Raw genomic sequence first — 22,769 nt, forward strand, 5'->3', positions numbered from 1 at the left:
CATTTGGGCTGACAACCAAAGCCATTTTCTTAGAGAGCCTGAAATCTGATTTTGCCTAAACAGATGCTTTTAGAAGTTGATTGAAGAATTGTATTTCAGCCTTTAACTTTGAGTCTGTGTTTGCTCTGACTCTTCAAGCATGTTTCTGGAGGCAGAAAATGTTGGATTCAGTTATTTAAATCTATTTTGCCTCTCTGTGTCTCTTAATTGGTGTATTTAGACTGTTGACATTGAGAGAGATTATTGGCATGGGGTTTTGTGCCATCTTTCTATAGAACTTGGGTGTGTTTGTGGGGTTTGTGTTGCCTTATAAGAGCCCCTTCAGTTTTTCTATTAAAGTTGGTTTTGAGTCTGTGAAGTTCCTGAGCTGTTGTTTATCCATGAAGTTGTGTATCATTCCCTCAGATAAGAATGAGAGTCTAGCTGGGTAAAGTATTTTTGATGAGCCTTCATTTCATTTGTTTTGTTTTGTTTCATTTTTTACTATATCCCACCATTGACTGACCTCTAGTCCAGAGGGTTTCATTTCGATAGATCAACTATAAATCTAATAAACGCGCCTTTGTATGTAATTTCCTTCTTTGACCTTGCTGCTTTCAGTATTGCACCTTTCCATAGTTCTCAGCATTCTGATTAGCATATATCTTTTCTTTTCTTTTTTGGGTCATACCCGGCAGTGCACAGGGGTCACTCCTGGCTATGCACTCAGGAGTTACCCCTGGCGTTGCTCAGGGAACCATACGGGATGCTGCGAATCGAACCCGGGTCGGCTGCGTGCAAGGCAAATGCCCTACCCACTGTGCTATCGCTCCAGCCTGATTAGCATATGTCTTGAAGTCTTTATTAAGGTCTCTTTTAGCTGGTACCCTTTGGGCTTCCTGGATCTGGACGCCTGTGTTTTCCAGCTCTGGGAACTTTTCAGTAATGATGTCTTTGACGGTTACTTCCTCATTGGGGTTACCGCCCTGTTCCTCTGGGATTCCAATTATTCTTATGTTGTTCCTCTTGAATTCATCCTGAATGCATCCCATAGTTCTCTTGTCTGTTCATGCTTTATTTTGCCATCTTTTCTTGTCTTCTGCTGTTGCCTGGAGTTTTTCTGTATCTCATCATCAAGTTCACTGGTTCTGCCTTCAGCTGCTGTTACTTTGCTGTTGAGGGCATCCATTGAGTTTTTACTTCACCTGAGTACCATGCTGGGAATAACACTGAGCATTGCTGAATGTGAACCCAAATGCCTTTATGTTGGAGATAATTCTGACAGGAAACTTTCACAGCATCAAAGCATTTTTCAGATCAGTGCGATGGTGGGAGTGGGGGGTGGGGTGGAGTGGGGTGTGTTTGGCATTGGAACAACCCATTTTGTGTAGTGGGGGGGTAGAAGGGGCTGCTGAGGCAGTAGTATTTCCAGGTACAATTGTGGAGTGCTGTCTGTTCTCTTTTAAAAAATATATTTGCAAAGGATCACCGAGTGATTTTTTTTTTTTCCAAAAGGGGGCAGGAAGCTAAATAAATCTGGGAACCTCTGTTCTGATTAATACTATAGACAGATGACTAAATCCAGCTACTCCCATTCTCCTTTTCCTCACAGTGTATTTTGAGAACTGTGCATGCTCAGGCTTACCTACATACCTAGGTAAGATAGTAAGAACTACCTATCTAGGTAAGATTCAGACAATTAGTTCCTACATCTTTCCCTATATAGTCACACAGGGGGACTAACGATGACCTGATCTTAAGCTGCCCTACATAAAGTGACAAAGTGACCTTAATCTGAATTCCCTAACTTCTTTTTTTAAAAAAAAAAATAGATGATTTATAAGCTATTTTATTTACTTTGGACATCCCTGGCCCAGGGCTCTGTGTCCAGTGATCACTCCTGGTGGTGCTTAGGAGACCATATGTGGTGCTGGGGCTTGAACCTTGGTCAATCAAATGCAAGGAAAACACCTTAATCACTGGCCTATCCCCCCAGCCCCGGTTTAGTTAAATTCTCTTCCCCAGTGAACAGCGCTCCTAAAACACTGTGTGTTGAGATCATTCGTGCCGATAAAGCAGAAGTAATAGAAAAAATTAGTGAGATTTTAGCTTAATGAACAAAACACTGAGGAAATACCAGTTAAGGAAAATTAAAAGCAAGGCTTGATTTCAAATTTCACCTCGGGCAGTTTACTGGAACTCTCGAGCCTTTGCAATATGAAGGGGTCAAATTTTGTCTCCAAAATCTCATCAAGCCCAAAGAATTCTGTGCTGTTTTCACTTCACAGATGTTGCACCAAATATGTAAGTGCATACAAACTGTGCTTCTGAGGTTGCTTGCACAATGTTAAATTGTGTTTTCTTATATAACAGTAACTGCTATATTATGTTGAAATAGTCCAATACTCGAAAAATATTTTTCTTCCTACTACCAATTTCAGTGAACCGCTCTCAAAATCTTTTTTTGCATTTGTCATTGCATTACTAGATTAAGTTAACAAATACAGGAAGAAGATGGCCGAATATCTGCTGTATTCAAAATAACAGAGTTTAGATTTTATTATAATAATAACTTCCCCCATCATCCTGACTTTTTTTCAGCTTTGTTGGCTTTGATTATGACTATAATCATTTCATTTAATTTTCTCTTTAGAGAACTTAAATAATTGTGGTTTGATATTAAAAGAATCCATCACTTCTTGTCAGTTTGGAGCAGTAAAGAAGCTAGAAAACTCTTGGGTGCTAGAAATTCTCCTGTGGCCGAGAAAGAGCATCTCATCTTTAAACATGGCTTTCATTTGGCAGCAGCCCAGCTCATAACAAAAGCAGCATGGTGGTAGCAAGTGGAAAAAACTAATTAAAGTCGTGCTGGATTTTTTGGTTTCGTTTTCATATGTCATCAAAATGGAATTGTGGATCATTATTAACTTTGTTTTGCAGATAAATGTTTCCTAATTTAAAAAAAATTTAGTTACTGTGATTTACTACATGGATCATGATGGAGTTTCATGCATACCATGTTCCAGTACCCCCCAGAGTGTCTGCTTCCCTCCACCATTGTCTCTGGATTCACCACCCACTCCTGCCCTCCGTCCCCATTGTCCCTCCCCTGCCTCATCTCTCCCCCTGGGTAAGCTCAGTTCTATAAAGAAGATCTCAGGTTCTGTAGCCTCTGGCCCTGTGTTATTCCCTTGCTGTGATTTGTTACATCGCACACATGAGAGGGATCATACTGTACCTGTCTCTTTTCTTTGGGCTGACTTCACTCAGCCTGATTCCCTCCAGTTCCATTCATGTAGATTCATCCATTTAACTCAAATTGCATGATTTCATCTTTGCTTACAGCTGAGTAGTATTCCATTGTGTGTATATACAATAGTTCCTTTATCTGGTCATCCGTTCTTGAACACTTGGGTTGCTTCCAGATTTTGGCTATTGTAAATAGCGCTGCAAAGAACGTAAGACCATGGATGTCTTTTCTGAATAGCGTTTTTGGGCCCTAGGAACTGATGCCTCAAAATAGGATTGCTGGGTCATGTGAAAGTTCAATTCTTAGGTTTTGGAGAAGTGTCCGTATGTTTACCAAAAAGGTTGAACCATTCCACATTCCCATCAGTTTTAGATTGATAGCTCTTTTTTTTCCCCTTACACTCCCGCCAACACTGGTTGTTTGTGTATCTTGTAGTGTGTCTCAGTCTCGGTGGTGTGAGGTAAAATCTCATTGTTGTTCTGGTTGCATTCCCCTGAAGATAAGAGCATTTCTTCACATACTTATTGGCCATCTATATGTCTTCTCTGAGGAAGTTTCTTTCATCTCTTCTCCCCATTTGTTTGATGAGGTTGACTGTTTTTGTTTTTTCTTGCTCAGTTTCACAAGTGCTCTATGTATCTTGCATATTAACCCTTTGTCAGATCAGTGGTGGGCAAATATTTTCTTACACTCTGTGGGGTGTTTTCTTATTCTGGTCATTGTGTGTGTGTGTGTGTGTGTGTGTGTGTGTGTGTGTGTGTGTTGCAGTGATTAAGAAATGTTAATTCGATGTGGTCCCATTTGTTTGTCTTTGCTTCTGTTTACTTGGCTATTCTCACTGAAGAGGCTTCTAGATTCAGTGTCATAAAGGGTCCTGCCTATTTGGGGAACAAGACTCCCTACAGAGGCTGTCCTTTGGCAGTGAGTAGAAATAACTTTGATAAAACAACAACAACAACAACAACAGCAACAACAAAACTACCTTCCAAAGGAAAATGATCTCAGGTTATTTTAAAATAATGAGTAGTGGGGCTGGAGCGATAGCACAGTGGGTAGGGCGTTTGCCTTGCACGCAGCCAACCCGGGTTCAAATCCCAGCATCCCATATGGTCCCCTGAGCACCGCCAGGAGTAATTCCTGAGTGCAGAGCCAGTAACCCCTGTGCATCGCCGGGTGTGACCCCAAAAAGCAAAAAATAATAATAATAATAGTAATAATAATAATAATAATAATGAGTAGTGTCAGCTGCAAGGCAGAAAGGCTCTCCCTGCAATGCAGGGCTGTCTGGATGGAACCCATACATCACAAAAGCTCCATAGAGCTGCTCCATTAGAAATTTATGAGTTTTGAGCTATGCCTTCTCCCCAGTTTTCTCTGGAGAATCAGTTACTGACTCATGAAGTGCTTCTATTTTACTGGGAGTTACAGTGTTCCTTTTGGCTTTCAGCAAAATAATAGTACTTCGCCAGTGGTAGTAATTACATTACAAATCCCAAAAAAATGGGTTGTTGCCTTACCCTTTCCCCTTTATTTTCCAGAAAATAAATCCATTACCCAGCAACAAAAGTAGATTAATGATTAATTTGAAGGCGAGTCTCATCTTTAATATGCTTTGAAATCCTCTTGTGGTGCTATACAAAAACACTTTTCTCTACAGAAATCCTTTGAGGATGCTGATATGTTGTTTGCTAATGAAATTTCTGGGGTCATTGTAGATCGATCTTTAAAGGTGCTTGAATTTGCTCTCGATTTCTGGTGGTGGGAGAAATGTCCATCAAAGAAGTAGGTCTCTTGATTTCTTGCAAAATTATATTGAAGTTCTTTGGGCCAAATTGCCAGTTACGTTTAGGTTCTTGACTCCTGACATCTTGCCAGGTGGTGCAAGTGACTTGAGTAGCGTGGGGACTGAGGGTGGCAGTCTTGAGAGAAGAGTACTGTTGCCTCCCAGCTCCACCAACCTTGGCCACCCAAGGAAATGCCTACGAGGCATCTGATAAAGTCTGCCATTAGCACCTACACGGCATGGCCATTAGAGTCCCATTTACCCCCACTGGGCAGCTAGCTATAAGACTGCCTGTGTCCATTTGATTATAGGGCACTAGACAGGACCACCTCCCTACCACCTGAACTTTTGGGGAGCTGTGGACTCAGGGCAGGTGAGAGGAATTGCTCTCTGCAGAAAAGGAAAGTCAGTCCTCATGGTGCAGATTTGTCAGGTTTGATAGAAAAGAATTCAGGAAGTGACAGAGAAGTATAATGATTTTATTTAGAGAACTATGGATGGAGGGTGGGAAAGAAGAGGAAAGGAGAGGAGAGATGAAGGGGGAAGGAGGAAGGAGGGGAGATTAGAATGAAGAGAGAATCTCTTAAGATGGAATGCGCCCACTTGCCTTTACAAAGGTGGTTTTCTGGAAGGGCTCTTCCCTAACCGCCCCACTTAGGGGATTTGTTGCGAGTGGCCAGGGGAAAAACGTTGAACTCTAGATGGTCTTTTCTGTAATCATAACACATCTTTTGTTCTTCTGGTACTTCTCCTTTTCCAAGGTGGTCCACTCTTCTCTTCCCTAGGGCAGTGCCTCGGATTCTGCATCCAGGTGGTTACTACATACCTTGGGCTACTTCAGGACCAGTAATTTAGCAGCTTCCTCAAATCACATCTTGGGCTTATTACTGCCCCCGCCCCCCAATCTGATAACCAGGAGCCCCTTGCTCTTGCTGTATGTTGCCTGCAGCATCTTTCAGACTGACATTTCAGGGAATGAATCACCTTTTATTTAAAGAAATATCCTTGGAAAGATGGATAAGCCAGCTACCGCATCCTTGTGTAACTCCATTTACAGTAATGTGTGGCACTGCAGATTTGGCAGGTTTAGATATAATGTTTCTGAAGACTTGGCCACCGTGGGCAAAAAACTCAATCATTTGACAATTATCTGAGTAACCAAGTCTCTTTAATTTCAAATTGCTGGCAGAGACAGTGGCTAGGATGACAGAGATTCCCATATACATTCCTCTAGAGACTGTAGAACTACGGCCCCTAGAGCAAAGCTTCCCTTCTCCTGTTTCAATCAACAAACTTCCTCTGAGTGTTTACTGTGTGCACACAGAGGAATCATTCCTTTGTCAGAATCCATTCCATCTTGGCAGACCTCATTTCTCTCTCCCTTTCCACAGCCCTGACAGACATACTATTTCCTTGTGCTACTGAAAAACGTTTGCTTCTTTCCGTACCAAAACTCAAGTCTTCTATCTCCTTCCTAAAGGGCCCTATAATAACCTTTGTTTGTAGACTGGATACTCAGGAATAACTCCCAGTGTAACACTTGGAGATTGTTCCTGGCTGCTTGCAGGATCATGAGATACTGGCGATTAAAACCCAGGGCTCCTATATGCAAAGAAAGAATGTGAGCTAGTACATTGTACCATTTCCATGGCCCTATAATAAACATTTCTCTTATTTGTTAGATAAATAACAAATGGGGGAAAAAAGTATTTTAAAGAAAAAAGATCATATCAGAAGCGTTTTATCATAGTACTGTATTCTTATAAACATGTAAATGATCCCTGTTTTGATTCTTTTTCTTTTGTTTATGCTTTTGGGACATAGTCTGCAGTGCTTAGGGCTTATTCCTGGCTCTGTGCGCAGGGATCACTCCCGGTGGTGTTTGAGGGACCATGTGCAGCACTGGGGATCAAACCCAGGTTGGCTGAATGGAAGGCAAGGGCCTAGCCACTAGCCACTGTGCCGTCTCTCCAGCCCAGCAGCTCTGTTTCTTAACACTCTCATCCAAAGCCTTGTTCACAATTTTGATTTCTCCCCGTTGGGTAGAATTGTTCCGTCATTGTTTAGGAATACCTGTAAGATCCTTAAGAGGAATTGCCAAGCCACTTTACCAAGTATAGCAATTTGCAGATCCGTTGTCTAATAGGTGTTCTTTTCGGTTGTTGTTGGTTTGGACCCATACCCAGCGTTGCTCAAGAGTTACTTCTGACTCTGTGTTCAGGAGTTACTCCTGGAGGTTCTCAGGAAACCATGTGGGGTGCTGGGGATCGAACTCAGCTCAGCTGCATGAAGAGAAGCTCCCTACCTGCTGTGCTATCTCTCCAGCCCCTCCTTTTTTTTTTCTTTTGGGTTACACTGGTGATGCACAGGGGTTACTCCTGGCTCTGCACTCAGGAATTACCAACCTGGCGGTCCTCAGGGGACCATATAGTATGCTGTGAATCAACCCAGGTCAGCCGTGTGCAAGGCAAATGCCCTAACCGCTGTGCTATTGCTCCAGCCCCCACCCCAAGTGTTTTTGTCATAGCTGCTTTACCCTATTGTATATTTAAAATTAAAAAAAAAAACTACTGATTTTTATATCATTTGTATCATTTCTAGGGGCTGATATTTTTTATATTATTAGACATTTTAGTTAGTATTTCCTGAGTTATCAATATATTTCTTTGCCTGTATTCCAGAAGGACTTTTATGACTTCTTTATTCACTGTACAAATCATTTCACAACAAAGATGTTAACTTTTATCTTTAATATTTATCAATCATATATGGGCTGATTCCCTTCCTCCATTACACTCTTCACAGTCATATTATGTCATGGAGAAAATAACCTTTCTTCAGTGAGATCAACCTTATGCCATGGTACAATTTTATAGAAGAGTGACTTTTATGCCATCGTACAATTTTATAGAAGAGTGACTTTTCAATGAACTAAAAAAATTAAATATGTAGTGTGATGGTACCAGAACTTTGTTGGTGGGACATGGTGAGGCTTACATGCTTAGTGAGGTGCAAAATTGTACTCATCAGGTTTTATGATCATATGAACCAAGGCCAAATCCATTTTTGTTTTGTTTGGGGGAGCCACACCCAGCGATGCTTGGGGTTATTCTTGGCTCTGTGCTCAGGAATTACTCCTTCTGGTGCTTGGGGGACCACCTGGGATGCTGGGGATCAAACCCAGGTTAACTGCATGCAAGGCAAACACTGCCCATTGTACTATCTCTCTGGACTCAATCATCTTTTTAAAAAAATTTTTAAATTAAAAAGATATATTTTAGAGCAATATTTTAGGATATTTTAAGGGAACATCAAATCCAGAAAATGCTATTAAATAAGGGGTGACTGTTAATAAAAGGAGAGGTTAAATTGCCAGGCATCTTGTTTCTATATTGATGGACACATTTACATTTCTTCAACATTGAATGTAGTGTGCTTATTATAATATCATGGCATTTGTGTCCTGACTAATCATTTGAGACAGGTAACAAGCTATGTTAAAATTTACTGAATTCAAGGTAAAATTCATCACCTCTCCTTCCCATACCTTAGTTTCCTCTCTCTCGTGAAACGCCGAATAACAGTTCCTCAAATGTTTTTCTTTCCATTTTAGACAATTCCTCCTCGCTGCAGGAAGATGAAGAGGTAGAGATGGAGGCCGTCAGCTGGCAGGCCAGCCGGCCAGCCATCAATGGCCACCCCGCCACCCCAGTGACCTCTGCTCGCTTCCCCAGTTGGGTCACTTTTGATGACAATGAAGTCAGCTGTCCTGTGCCACCAGTCACCTCTCCTTTGAAGCCAAATTCGCCACCTCTTGCATCTGTGACCCCAGACGTACCTGCTAACTCCACTGGGTCCTTTAAGAAGAGGGAACGTCCCAAGAGCACGTTGATAAACTTTTCCAAAGTTCAGAAGCTGGACATTTCTTCCTTGAACCGCCCGCCTTCCATAAGTGAGGCTCCCGCTTGGAGTGCCACCAACCCTTTCCTGAATGAGACGCTGCAGGATGTCCAGCCGTCCCCCATCAACCCTTTCAGCGCTTTCTTTGAGGAGCAAGAGAGACGCTCCCAAAACAATTCCATTTCCAGTAGCACCGGTAAAAGCCAAAGAGACTCCCTCGTCGTCGTCTACCAGGATGCCATCAGCTTCGACGATTCGAGCAAAACCCAGTCGCACTCTGATGCTGTGGAAAAACTCAAGCAGCTCCAGATCGATGATCCCGACCACTTGGGCAGCACAGCACTCCCCGATGATGACCCCGTGGCTTGGATCGAACTCGACACCCCCCCGCCTGGCTCAGCCTCGGGGCAGCCCCAGGATGGGTGGTCCATGATGCTGAGGATCCCTGAGAAGAAAAACATCATGTCCTCCCGGCACTGGGGACCCATCTATGTCAAACTGACCGACAGTGGCTTCCTACAGTTGTATTATGAGCAGGGCCTGGAAAAACCATTCCGGGAGTTCAAGCTGGAGATCTGCCATGAGATTTCTGAGCCCCGGCTCCAGAACTACGACGAGAATGGCCGGATCCACAGTTTGCGGATAGACCGTGTCACCTACAAGGAGAAGAAGAAATACCAGCCGAAGCCCTCAGTGGCCCACACAGCTGAGAGGGAGCAAGTGATTAAGCTCGGCACCACCAACTACGAGGACTTCCTGAGCTTCATCCGGGCCGTTCAGAACCGCCTCATGGACCTGCCGGTGCTGTCGATGGACCTGACCACTGTGGGCTTGAACTACCTGGAAGAGGAGATCACGGTGGACGTCCGAGATGAATTCTCCGGCGTCGTGAGCAAAGGGGAACACCGGATTCTCCGGCACCACGTCCTGACCCGGATCCACATCCTGAGTTTCCTCTCGGGGCTTGCCGAGTGCCGCCTGGGTCTCAACGACATCCTGGTCAAGGGCAACGAGATCGTGTCCCGGCAGGACATCATGCCCACCACCACCAGCAAGTGGATCAAGCTGCACGAGTGCCGCTTCCATGGGTGCGCGGACGAGGACATCTTCAGCACGTCCCGCGTCATCCTCTTCAACCCCCTGGACGCCTGCCGGTTTGAGCTGATGCGCTTTCGGACGGTGTTTGCCGAGAAGACGTTACCCTTCACGCTCAGGACGGCCGCCAGCATCAACGGGGCTGAGGTGGAGGTCCAGAGCTGGCTCCGGATGTCCCCCGGCTTCTCCTCGAACCGCGACCCACTCACTCAGGTGCCCTGCGAGAATGTGATGGTCCGGTACCCGGTGCCCAGCGAGTGGGTGAAGAACTTCCGCCGGGAAAGCGTCCTGGGGGAAAAGTCTCTGAAAGCCAAAGTGAACCGGGGGGCAAGTTTTGGCTCCGCGAGTGTGTCGGGCTCGGAGCCTGTCATGAGGGTCACTCTGGGCACTGCCAAATATGAGCACGCCTTCAACGCCATCGTGTGGAGGATAAACCGCCTGCCAGACAAAAACTCCGGTAGGTCGAGGTCTCTTCCCCCCACCTCGGAAACCAGCAAGACGGGATGGAAATTCCACCCGATCTGGCGCTGTGAAATGTTGGTTTGGGTCACGTGGCTGGAACGGGTGGGGATGGGCATGGAGAACTGGACCAGGAGATGAAAATCTTTGAGCAGGGACATGAATACTCCTGCATCTTTTCGTTCGCTGGTTCTCATACTTCTTGTGGATATTTTTGGCTTTTTGGGTCACACCCGGCGATGCACAGGGGTTTCTCCTGGCTCTGCACTCAGGAATTACTCCTGGCAGTGCTCAGGGGACCATATGGGATGCTGGGTTTCGAACCCGGGTCAGCAGCGTGCAAGGCAAAGACCCTCCCCGCTGTGCTATCACTCCAGCCCCTCTCTCATACTTCTTGCATGAAGCTCTGTGTTCTCAGATGAAGTGCTCAGCAGCTCCCCAGGGAGCTTTGGGGTTGTTTCTTTCTTTTTTGTTTTTTCTGTAGGATTGCTGTTTTCTTGTTGCCCTTTCTGTTACACGGGGTGTGCACATCAGGTATTAAAGGTACAATACATTCTACAACTAAGCACCACTTTCTGTAACTGAACAGGCAAAGAAATTACACTCAACACCAGCATCTGGCAGTATTTTTCAGGAAAAAAATAAAAGTGATTAAATGGTTTAAATTGACTAACACTATTAAATCACATCTAATATTTGATACTACATGATTCAATATAGCTATACGATACTATTATACAAAATGTGTTAACATCAAAGAATACAACCAAAATTAAGATAGCAAACAAAACCTATATAAGTTTTTTTTTACAGGAAAATACTTTTGAAGTATGCATGTAACTGCCCATTCTTTTAAAGAAAACTTACTGCAAGCAAAGTTATTAACCTCCAGAAAAATCACACATAGCATTACTAAGCATATCTTTGGGGTTGTTTCTGACCCATTCCAGGAAGCTCGCCATGCCCAGGTCCTAGAGGCTTTCTAGGGCTGCCTCTGTCACCGAGATCTGGGTGTCGGTCAAGGGTGCAGCCTCCAGCCAAATCTTCCATACAATACAGGGGACACGGGAGGAATGAGGCTTCTGGGCCCAGCCCCTTAATACCTCAAGTCCCACTGGGGATGTGGGAGTGGAGAAGAGAAGTGGCCCCTGATCAAGTCTCAGGTCCAGCTAGGACAGGAAAGTCCAGAGGGGCTCTAATTCTGTCAGACGAAAGGGGCAGGAGGGCTACATTAAACAGAGGAGGGAAGCAAAACTCCTCAGCCCTCGCTGGCCTGCTAGTCGTGACTTTCTCATGAGCGAAGTGAGACGTCGTGAACTGAGGAAAGGAGGGAAAATCAAACTAGCGCCGCAGCCTGGTCTCCTGGAGTGACCCTGGGCGCGTGCTGCCAGCCCAAGATGCTGCTGTCCTCTTTTCATGCTGTGTTGGCCTTGGTCGTACCCAAGCAATGCTCAGGGTTCACTCCTGGCAGGGCAGGGGACCAATGTTGGTGCCAGGTCGCAAACCCACGAGGGTGGGCCCCGTGCAAAGCAAGTGCCTTGCCTGCTGCCCTATGTTTCCAACCTCCGATTCTGTGATTCATTAACTAGCGTTTCTCAACCAGGACTAGAAGGTTCCCTGTGGGCCCTCAGGACATGCCAGCGGGGCCATGGGAGGAAGTGACATAAATTGAAGAAGGAGGGGAGGCACTGCCTGAATAAGGGGCCGACTGGTAGGGCAGAAGGACAGAAAGTCACCGGAAGGAAACAGGCTGGAGGGGGCACTGTCAGAAAATGAGGACAAACACTGCTTTAAATCACTGCCGGAGCACAGCTGGTAGGGTGTTTGTCTTGCACCCAGCTGACCTGGGTTCACACCCTGGCATCCCATATGGTCCCCCGAGCACTGCCAGGAGCAATTCCTGAGTGCAGAGCCAGGAGTAACCCCTGAGCATTGCTGGGTATCACCCAAAAAAACAAAAAAATAAAATAAAAACTAACTAAAACAGATGTTAAGTTCTGCAAGTTCCACAGGCCTCTTCTCCTAGTGCTTCTTCATTCCTTCACTGCAGCAGGAGCTCACAGCCATTTATTGTTATTTTGGTGGGGGTAGTGGCATACCTAGCATGCTCGGGGCTTCTGGTTCTGCTCTTGTGTACAGTAACTTTTGCCCACGTGTTCACAAACGTGGTTACCCTGTCCAGGCACACAGAAGGTTTGGGAAAAAAATAATCTGGATCGATCGAAGCGTCTCTTTCTCATGCAGCTGGCATCCTTCCTGTTCGCCTTTTTGGATCCTAACAGTGTATTCAGAGCCTTGATTTCCTGGTGTGAGTGTGGATGTGGGTGTGTTAGCATGCCTGCGTGTAACGCGATGCTGTGGCAAGAGGTCCTGGGGTTTGCTCCGCGCTGCCAGTCTAGGCAGTGGAGCGGCCCAGGCTCCCCCAGAGTAACCGGGGTCGGACACTGGGTCTAAGGATGCAGCAATAAGACAGTGGGACCTCAGTGTTGCAGGCAGGATTCCCGCCACCCCTCAATACGCCCCCCCACATGCCCACCCCCATTTCTAGACTCACAGTTTTTTAACACAAAGTCTTGTCTCTCTGCACCTGTTTCTCCGTTTCCTCAAAATCATTGCTGTGTCTTTCTGGTGACTGTAAGGGCTGATAACACTTTCCTTGGTGCAGGAAAGGAGAAAGCCCTTGGGGAGAGAATGGCAGTGACAGGGAGAAAATGACTGTTTAACTGGCTAAGGGGATTGACACGAGAAAAGGCATTGCCTCAAGTTTAGGTTAACTCAAAATTTTTTTTTTTAATTTTATTGAATCACCGTGAGATAGTTACAAGCTTTCATGTTTGGGTTACAATCTCACAATGATTAATCTCACATCCCTCCACCAGTGCACATTCCCCACCACCAATATCCTGGTATACCCCCCCACCCTCCCCATGCCTTTATGGCAGACAATATTCCCCATACTCTCTCTCTACTTTTGGGCATTGTAGCTTGCAACACAGACACTGAGAGGTCATCATGTTTGGTCCATTATCTACTTTTGGCATGCATCTCCCATCCCAGCTGGTTCCTCCAGCCATCGTTTTCTTAGTGATCCCTTCTCTATTCCATCTGCCTTCTCCCCTCCGCTCATGAAGCAGGCTTCCAGCTATGGGGCAATCCTCCTGGCCGTTGTATCTACTGTCCTTGGGTGTCAGCCTCATGTGATGTTATTTTATACTCCACAAATGGGTTTACTCAAATTTTTAGCTCTGTGGTTTGCTCAGCTTGGATGCCAATAACTTCATAATGGAATGATTGGATTTTCAATCTGGAAGGGATTTGGGGAATAACTCAGTCAGACTGAGAGGTGACGTGGCTTGTCTGAGGTCACAAGAGTCACAGCCTAGGGTATTTTTTTTTTCTGAGTCCACCACTACTGCTCAGGAGATTGACACCAAATAGACACAAACTTGGAAAAAATATCCTCTCTGAGAGCGAGACTTGTATCTTCAAGTGCATTTCATTTGTTTCCCTGCTTGCTTCTCTCAAACATCTCGGGTGTTTGTTATAAACAACCACCACCCACTGGCTCCTTGTAAGTTTTCTTTGGAAAAATCAGGAAGAAAAGGAAGTTCCTGGGAAATGGGGGCAGCTCCGGGAGCCAAAGCTAAGGTCGAAGGAGCAGGCGTGAGAATCACTTGGCAGTGCAGGGTCCCAGCAGGCACCAGGGCTGCAGACACTGGGACAAGGGTCCGTCTTGGTGCCCCTTGGTTCAAAGTCGAGGGAAGGGCAAAGGATGGGGGGATGTTGGTTGGTTTTGGTTTTGGGGGTCACATCCTGTGCGTTCAGGGCTTCCTCCAGGCTCTGTGCTCAAGGATCACTCCTGGCGAGGCACTTCATCAAAGGAGGTGCCCTAAGGTTGGACCCATTAATAAGATACCGTTCATTACCATACATAAAACTATACTAGCCCGCAAATAATTTACACTCCTTTATTCTTCCAGCAGCCCCACACAGCTGTCATTTGTTGATGCAGAGAGTGAGGATTTGTGGAAAGGAATGATTTCTCAAGATGCCAACAATGGTTGACTAAGGGTAGTTAGCTAGAACTATTGTTCAGGTTGCTGTCATATTACATGTGACTCCTCTCTGGACCTTGTGGTCCTCTGTAGCCATAGCTGTACTTTGGGAGGAGTTTAGGATGTAGTTTGGAGTCAGAGGAGAGTTTTGTATCTAGCATGTCATCTAATGACTGGGTGACCAAAGGCACTTAAACCTCTCAGAGAAATCTAATTTTCCACATCTATAAAATAGCATTATTAATATGTGGCTCATTCAGAACAAAATTATATAATGCTTTTAAGTGTTTCATGCAGCCTCTGGCTTGTAATAAATGCTCCATAAATGAGAGTGTATACAAGAATACTTTGTTTCATTGCGCTTCTTGGATATTGTGCATTTTGCAAATTGAAGGGTTGCAGCAACCTGCATCAAGTAAGTCTGTGGCTACCATGGTCCCAACTGAATATACTAAACCTCATTCTTAACAGTCAAGTATTTCCCTTTCTCCCTCCCTCCCGCTCTCTCTTTCCTTTCCCCCACCCCCGCTTCTCTTCCATTTTATTTCTTCCTTCCCCTTTTATTTTTCCCCTCCCTCTCCTTTTTTTCTCCTTGCCAGGAATCAGAATCTCCTTTTTTTTTTTTTCCTCCCAGGCAATAACATGTTTCTTAGAAGGGCACGTGGAGAGGCAGGTGGTGGGACTGGGGGTCCCCAAGCTCTGGCAGTCCCCCAGGCTGGGCAGAGCCAGCGTGAGAGTTCTTTCAGAGGAGCGCAAAGAGGGAAGGGCGATCTAGGGTCCAAGTTACCTGGGGGAGGGGACTGGTTGCTTAGAAGGAACATGTTTCTTAAGATATAAACAGTGTTTTTATACGTAGTGTTACCATACATTTATTTTATTTATTTATTTATCTTTTTGGGTCACACCTGGCGATGCACAGGGGTTACTCCTGGCTCTGCACTCAAGAATTACTCCTGGCGGTGCTCAGGGGACCGTATGGGATGCTGGGAATCGAACCCGGGTCGGCCGCGTGTAAGGCAAACGCCCTACCTGCTGTGCTATTGCTCCAGCCCCTTCATTTATTTTTTAAATGTGTTTATTTAGGTTTGGGGGCCATCCTCAGTGGTGCTCAGAGCTTCCTCTTGTCTCTGATCTCAGGCATCACTCCTGGTTTGCCCAGGGGACTCTATGGGGTAGCAGGGATTAGATTGAATGATGCTCAGCTGTGTGCAAGGCAAGCACCCTACCTGTTGTACTCTCTCTGGCCCCATATCATACGTTTTAGACGACAGCAGACTAGAAAACATAATTCTTTTCCACATTGGGAAATCAAAAATTCGTCTGACTTGCTTTATTGCAGTGACCTGAAATCTAAATCAGTTTCGCCGAGCTGTGCCTGTAATTACCAATACCTCTGGCACACGCTGTTTTAAAATATCGAATAGCTTTATTTTGCAAAAAGATGTCATGTTTAATATTATACGTATCATATGCCCAGTTTCTCCTTTTCCAAATACCAGTGCAGTTTTCCTTTTAATATGTTGCATCTGTGAACAAAGCAAAACAAATACCTCACGCTGTAATGTTTCCCTTGGAGAGTGGGTGTGTATGTCATCACTCTCTGAGATTAAAAAGTCCTGCCCACACCAATGAAGAAAAATTGGAACGTGTTTATTTGGGGAAATTCAGACAAGCTAGGGACGGATTCAGTTACGAAATGAAAGAAGGGCCATTTCCCACTGCTCACGCATAGTGGCTAGCCTGTGGGGCTCTCCCGACCTCTGTCCTCTTATGCCCGTTTCCCGACCTCTGTCCTCTCATGCTTCTGTCCTCTTCCAACCCGATCCTGAGGGGACTCCGAGATTTGACTCGAACAAAGTGATCAGGGACACTTTGGAGTCAGTCTGCTGCCCGCTGCCCTCCACTGGTCCTCATGTGTGGAACATAACGTTCCACCCTCGAGGGATTATTAGGAAGAAGCAGCCAGAGAATCTCCAGAAAATGCTTCCTGCAGTTCTGCCACAGTCAGTTCCCGCTGACTCTGGTGAGGGACAGTGGGCACCTGGCAGTGCTCAGGGCCACAGACCTGAGCTCGCCATCTCTGTTCCCCCGGATACCTAATGACAGTCCTCAAGAGGAAAACAAACCGTAAGTGTGCCGAGTGGGGTAGAAACCACCTCTGACTTCTAGAATGCACAGTAACGCTCTGCCTGCCTCTGCCCCTCTGGTCCCCCAGCCTGTCCCCGCTTTACAGATGAGGAACTGGGGCCTGGAGACAGCAAACATGGCCGGCCCGTGGCATCCTGGGTTCACATCTGCCACGGAACTGGGGGACCAGAAGTCAGAGCAGTGATCTGTGTCCTCTCTAAGTATCAGAAGCTCCCCTACACGTGCAGCGGTGAGGACTCTGCCACGGATGGAGGACACAAAAACATGTCAGGGGCATTTTTTTTTTTAATCAAAAATGCTGGCAAGAAAATGAAATCCATCTTTCAAAGGCCATCAGTGATTTTATTTCCGGTAGCTGTCATGGGTGTTTCATGAGGTGTTAACGTCGATCCTTTTCAGGTTCCTTTCTGCCTTTCTGCAGCCCTGATGTCTGAGTACTTTTTTTCTTTCTTTCTCTTTTTTTTGTACAAAGAATAGTTGAAAAGAAAAAATTCATAAGTACAGTGAAACTAAAATCATAAACAAAATTCTTAAGCATGAGATAAATCATGTCACCTGCCACTAGAAAGGACAGTTTGACAATGACAGAAGATATCTTAAACAGCGACAAGAGACTGAAGAACAGTGTGATGACATTGTCAAAATTCTGATAGCAGATAACAAGATATTAAAATGTCATGTCCACAGAATTATGAATTTGAAATGTAAACCTTTAATATTTTAAATGAATATATTTTTATTCCCAAAAAACTTAATTGGAGGAATTTCTAAGTATTTCTGCTGTGTTCACCTGTCACTCTGACCTAGCCAGGTAGAATGACATCTGTTTCTCACCTGTTTCTCAGGAGGTGCATTTTATTGCTAGGTTACACTCAGATTGCACCCAGATTACGAGGCTACACTCAGATTACAGTCACCTGTTATGTTCAGAGTGTGATTTCTTTTGTTTTTGTTTTGTTTGTGGGCCACACCTGGCAATGCTCAGAGGTTACTCCTGGCTGTACACTTATGAATCACTTCTGGAACCAGAGTGACTGCACATTTGGCAGGGCACATGCCGACGTGCGTTTGGTCACAGACATCCATATGGTCTCCAAAGCCCTACCAGGAGTGATCCCTGTGCACAGAGCCAGGAATAAGTCCTGAGCACAACCAAAATACAAAACCAAAGAAAAGCCATCACTCCCGGCGGTACTCCGGGAGCCATATGGGATGCTGGGGATTGAACCTGTATCAGCTGCATGTAAGGTGAATGCTTTACCCGCTGTACTATCACTCAGGGTCCCCCAGAGTGATTTCTGCAGGGACAACCCCCCTGCTCAGTGTGCCCTCTCCAAGAACCCCCCCTCCTTTATTATTGAAGTAGCTCCCGTGAAGTTCTCCCGTGCTCCCCCTCTTCCCTCCTCCCCCAGCACCTGACCACCGGATTCCTTGTCTTTCATAGCTTCTGGCCACCCACACTGCTTCTTCTGCCACCTTGAACTTGGCTCTGACCGGGAAGTGCCTTCCAGATTTGCCAGTCACGTGGATGTTGAGTTCACCATGCCCACGACTTCTGCCTCCAAAGCCGCAGTGAGATCCATCTCTGTGGAAGACAAGACTGACGTCAGGAAGTGGGTCAATTACTCGGCACACTACAGCTACAAGGTAGGGAGGGGGGAGGCAGGTGGTTAATCTTTGCCAGTTGGCTTGTGTATCCCTCCACCCCCCCCCCCACACACACACACACGCTCCTTTCAGGAGAGCCTGCCAAGGGGGGCAGGCTGTTCCTGCAGCCGCAGGGAAGGTTCACTGCACACAGCTATGCACAACCTGCTCTGATCTCAGAGTACAACCTCTCTAGGAGGCAGGACAGAGGTGGGAGGTGGAGGTGGGTCTGAGGTGGGGCAAGAAGCCAGCAAAGTAGAAAATAGGAAGTCTTTCATTCATCCCCAGCAATAAAAAGCAATGGGCCAAGCTGTTATTTTGTATTCACTCGTAATACAAGCTGTGTTGCAGAGTGGCGTGGGAAGCAGTGTGGAGGATGGAAAGAGGCTGTGAACCTAAAATATGTATCTCTCCTGCGGGAGTTGAGGAAAGGGGATCTGAGAAGGGCGAGGTTGACGTGCTGGACTGCGTGGGGGCAAAACACACCCTCCCTCCCACCCACTCCCCAACCCCCAAAATCAAGGAGTATCACAGATGGAAAGTGGAAGTGATGGAAGAAGCTCATGCAAGGTGACTTAATTTTTCCATTCGTGGGTAAGGCGTTGGCCTTGCACGTGGCCGACCTGGGTTTGATTCCTCCGTCCCTCTCGGAGAGGCTCTCTGATAGAGGCAAGCTACCCGTGGCATATTCGATGTGCCAAAAACAGTAACAACAGGTCTCACGATGAAGACGTTACTGGTGCCCACTCGAGCAAATGGATGAGCAACGGGATGACAGTGCTACAGTGATAATATCCTTAGTGTTCCTCTAATTGTGTCCATAGATTTGTGATCCAAAAAAAACCCTATTTCAATACCAGAAAGAACATAGACTCCATCTTGTGGCCAGAAAAATAAACAGCACCTTTACTCAAACAGGATTCTACTCAACTGTTCTCTCTTGAATTCTTTTCCCACTGAGTCACACATCATAAATATCCAACGTGGTACTGAGAGGAATAACCTTAGCTATTAAGTTCCCAGGCCCAAAGAATTCCCCGACTAAACTTCAAAGACCTCAGTTGAAGTATGGTATTTCAAGGGCGGGTTGATATATTAACCTCTCAATAACTGCTGCCAACACTAGCCCACAAGGATGGGACACTGACATGTGACCCCTAGGCCCTAATCCCCTTCCCCGTGGCTTAGGGATAAATTTGGTTACAGCCAAAGAACCCCACTGCCAATATAGAGAAGATACAAGTGGGCCTATTAAATGCTCCAATACTTATCAGTTTGGAGACTTTGAAAGTACTGGTGTGGTGAGGTATAACTAACCATTATCTAGGGCCTCGCTGTCCTGGTAAACCTTTGGGATTGCCTCCCCTCTGTGTTATTGAAATACAATAGTGAATGAGGGAGGTGGGGGGAAGGGGGGAGGTATACTGTGATTCTTGGTGGTGGAATATGTGCACTGGTGAAGGGATGGATGTATGAGCATGGTATAACTGAGACTTAAACCTGAAAGCTTTGTAACTTTCCACATGGTGATTCAATAAAAGAATAAATTAATTAAATAAAAAAGTGAATGAGGGCCTGCCCAAAGCTTACGGTATAGTAGATCCAGGCAAGTAGTCAAAGACCAGTGGGAATACTTACAGGACGGTCCCGTAACTCTTCCAATGAGTCAAGAAAAGCTCCACATGAAAGGGTCATCTTTGAGTTACTGTGCCAGGCAAAGAGTGAGAATTTTTCCAAGTGGACGGGACCTATGAATCTCCTAAGAGAGAATCATACACACGGGGCGCCAGTAGTCCTACTGTGTACCACACCGCAAACATGAGTGACGTTACAAAGCTTGTCAAAGAACCCAGAGAGGTATCTTTTGTTGTATTCCTTGATTGGACTCTTTCTCTTTTGTTTCTGCTATTTCTATCCTTTGCAGGTGGAAATTGAGCAGAAGAAGAGCTTGAAGCCAGACTTGGAAGAAGAGGTGGGAAATCCCCAGGAGTGTGGGGTCCAGTGACCGAGCTGTGCTGCAGGGAACGGAAATCAAGAATTCTAACAGGGTGACTTCCTGAACACGATTCAAGGCAGGCCCCCAACCGATGCTCGCGCCACCTTTTAACGGGAACTCCTGAGATGGTTGCTTGAGAGAAGTTACGATCACGCCTAACTCCCCTGGTTCGCCCAACTTCGGGAGCTTATTGGATAATTAAGCCTCTTCTTCTGGCTCTGTTCCTCTTAGAGCACTTGGGTATGCTTTCATGGGACTGTTAGACTCAGGAAGAAGAACTTCCCTGTGTCAGTGTTGCCATATTTCCATCCAGGTTCATCTGCCACTTACATCAGCCTCTGGAAATCATTGTCCTAAGTTTATCAACTAAGACTCCATCTCTCGGCCACTCCCCGTAGAATAGATTCAGAAAAGGTACAAAGCCAGTGTCCCCTTTGGGTTTGCTAAGCCTTTCGTTAGGGTCCCTATTCTTTATTAAAGTTAACACTATGCAACAAAGGCTTCCAAGACTGTTCCTTATGGTTCTAGCTTGTTACACATAAAAGGCTTTTTCTTTCTCTAAAGTTTCAGTTCCAGGCCAAATGAGGGGGGAAAAAAGGCATGGTAGGAAATTTTCAAGTTCTGTGATTCATGCCATATTCTGCAAAAGGGAAAGCAAAACTGAGCTTGGTTTTCTTTATTCTCGGGAAAGGGATGTTCATTGTAAGATTATTTATGCCCAGGAGATAGCTGCAAACTTCGTGAATACCAGAATTTATGCTGAAATATATAGGCCATTTCTGATACCTGAATCCAATGAGTATGTGTATTTTACTACAGGCTTTGTCAAAAGGCTTTTCTGGGGTTCCTTTTGTTCCTCAAGGACGTGGGACTTCATAGGAAATATAATCTGATAACATCACTTTAAAAGCTTTTTCAAAACTGGAATCTGGCTGAAAAGATAGTACAGCAGGTACGGTGCTTGCCTTTGCATGAATCCTACCCAGGTTCAATCCCTGACACCCAGTAGGTTCCCCTGGGCATCACCAAAAGTAATCCTTGAGTGCAGAGCCAGGAATTAGCCCTAATGACTGTCCCTCCCACCTCCCCTGCAATGAAACAGAACTGAACAGGAATGAGTTTCCTCCCCCATGCTCAGAAATTTAGAATTTGATAGTCTGAACAGTATAATTGATGGGAAAGACAGTCAAAGGTAAAAATTGGGAAAAGCCAAGTTTTCTTAATGCTAGGGACATTAAATCCTGGTTTCAGGATTTAATGAGTGGCCTGAGTCACTTTCTTTTCCGTCATCTGTTCTTGCTCACATTCTGTGCCTTTCTTTGTAGATTGGTGATTTCTTACAATATAAGGAACTATGTCCATTGCCCATCCCAAAGGGACCACCTGCTTCACAATGTAAAAGTAGCTTTTGCCTTTCTATTTCTCCCACAGTGAAAAGAATAAGGGGTCAAGGAGCATGCTTCTCAGCTTTGTAGGAGACACAGAGAGTCTAGCCAACCTCTTGACTGGCAGAATCAGGATTAACTTTTTCAATGAGCATTCATTGAATTCTAATGACATAACACAAGGGTATAGAAATCATTACAATTTTTGAAGTACCTGAACATGTGGCTACAAATTAAAGGATGAAATTTAATAGGCATTTATGAGAAGCCTTAGCATTGGGTATTTTCAGATGCAATTCTCTTTTTTACCACGTGGTATATTTACATGTACACATGTGGATGGTATGTTTATATTAAGTGTGTGTTGATGGGCAAGGTGATGCAAAATCCTGGTTGCATAACAGTTTCTATAGAAATGTTTTCTTAGGGAAATGCAGGTTCAGTTTTGAGTCAGGGATATATTGTGGCTATTCATAGAGCTAATGCATTCAAACTGTGTTAATAATTAACTCCTAGGGAGCCCTGCATGCTGCATTGTTCAGCCCACATCGGGATGGAGGGTTCCATTCAATCCTGGGTGTCATATTTTATGAGACTATTAATAAACTGATTGTGTCCAGGTGACCAGGAATATAAAGCATCTAATTATATAAGGAACAAAGGACTAGTTCTCCCCCAAAGTACAGAAATAAAGCTGGAAAAGGAGTGCAAAAAGAGAGAAAGAATGATGTAATAGTTACCTTGAAATCTCTCTTAAGCTATAAAAATGAAAACGGGGGCTGGAGCGATAGCACAGGGAGTAGGGCTTTGCCTTGCATGCGGCTGACCCAGGTTCGATTCCCAGCATCCCATATGGTCCCTCCAGCACCGCCAGGAGTAATTCCTGAGTGCAGAGCCAGGAGTAACCCCTGAGCACACACACAAAAAATAAATTAGATTATTCCAGGTAGCTTCAAAGGGTTAAAATAGGAACAATGGGGAACTTCATAGGTAACAGATGTTTGCTTCAATACAGGAAGTAATTTTCTAATAAGAGTTGTTGGAAAAGGAAATGGACTCAGTAGTAAAATTT

General features: G+C 45.2%; 1 protein-coding gene and 1 pseudogene across 1 annotated transcript in view; both read left to right on the plus strand.

Annotated features, from left to right (window-relative positions):
- STON2 (stonin 2) overlaps positions 1 to 21,177 on the plus strand; it is a 186,302-nt gene extending 165,125 nt beyond the window's left edge. Inside the window, exons 5-7 of the mRNA XM_055132764.1 lie at positions 8,626 to 10,464; positions 18,114 to 18,316; positions 20,241 to 21,177. Coding sequence (XP_054988739.1) covers positions 8,626 to 10,464; positions 18,114 to 18,316; positions 20,241 to 20,321 — 2,123 coding nt within the window. The 3' untranslated portion in view covers positions 20,322 to 21,177. The remainder of the gene's footprint in view (positions 1 to 8,625; positions 10,465 to 18,113; positions 18,317 to 20,240) is intronic.
- LOC129404000 (small nucleolar RNA SNORA5) lies at positions 19,408 to 19,528 on the plus strand (annotated as a pseudogene).
- Positions 21,178 to 22,769: the final 1,592 nt, after the last annotated feature.

Source organism: Sorex araneus, chromosome 3, assembly GCF_027595985.1.
Source record: "Sorex araneus isolate mSorAra2 chromosome 3, mSorAra2.pri, whole genome shotgun sequence".
NCBI classification, from domain to species: domain Eukaryota; kingdom Metazoa; phylum Chordata; class Mammalia; order Eulipotyphla; family Soricidae; genus Sorex; species Sorex araneus.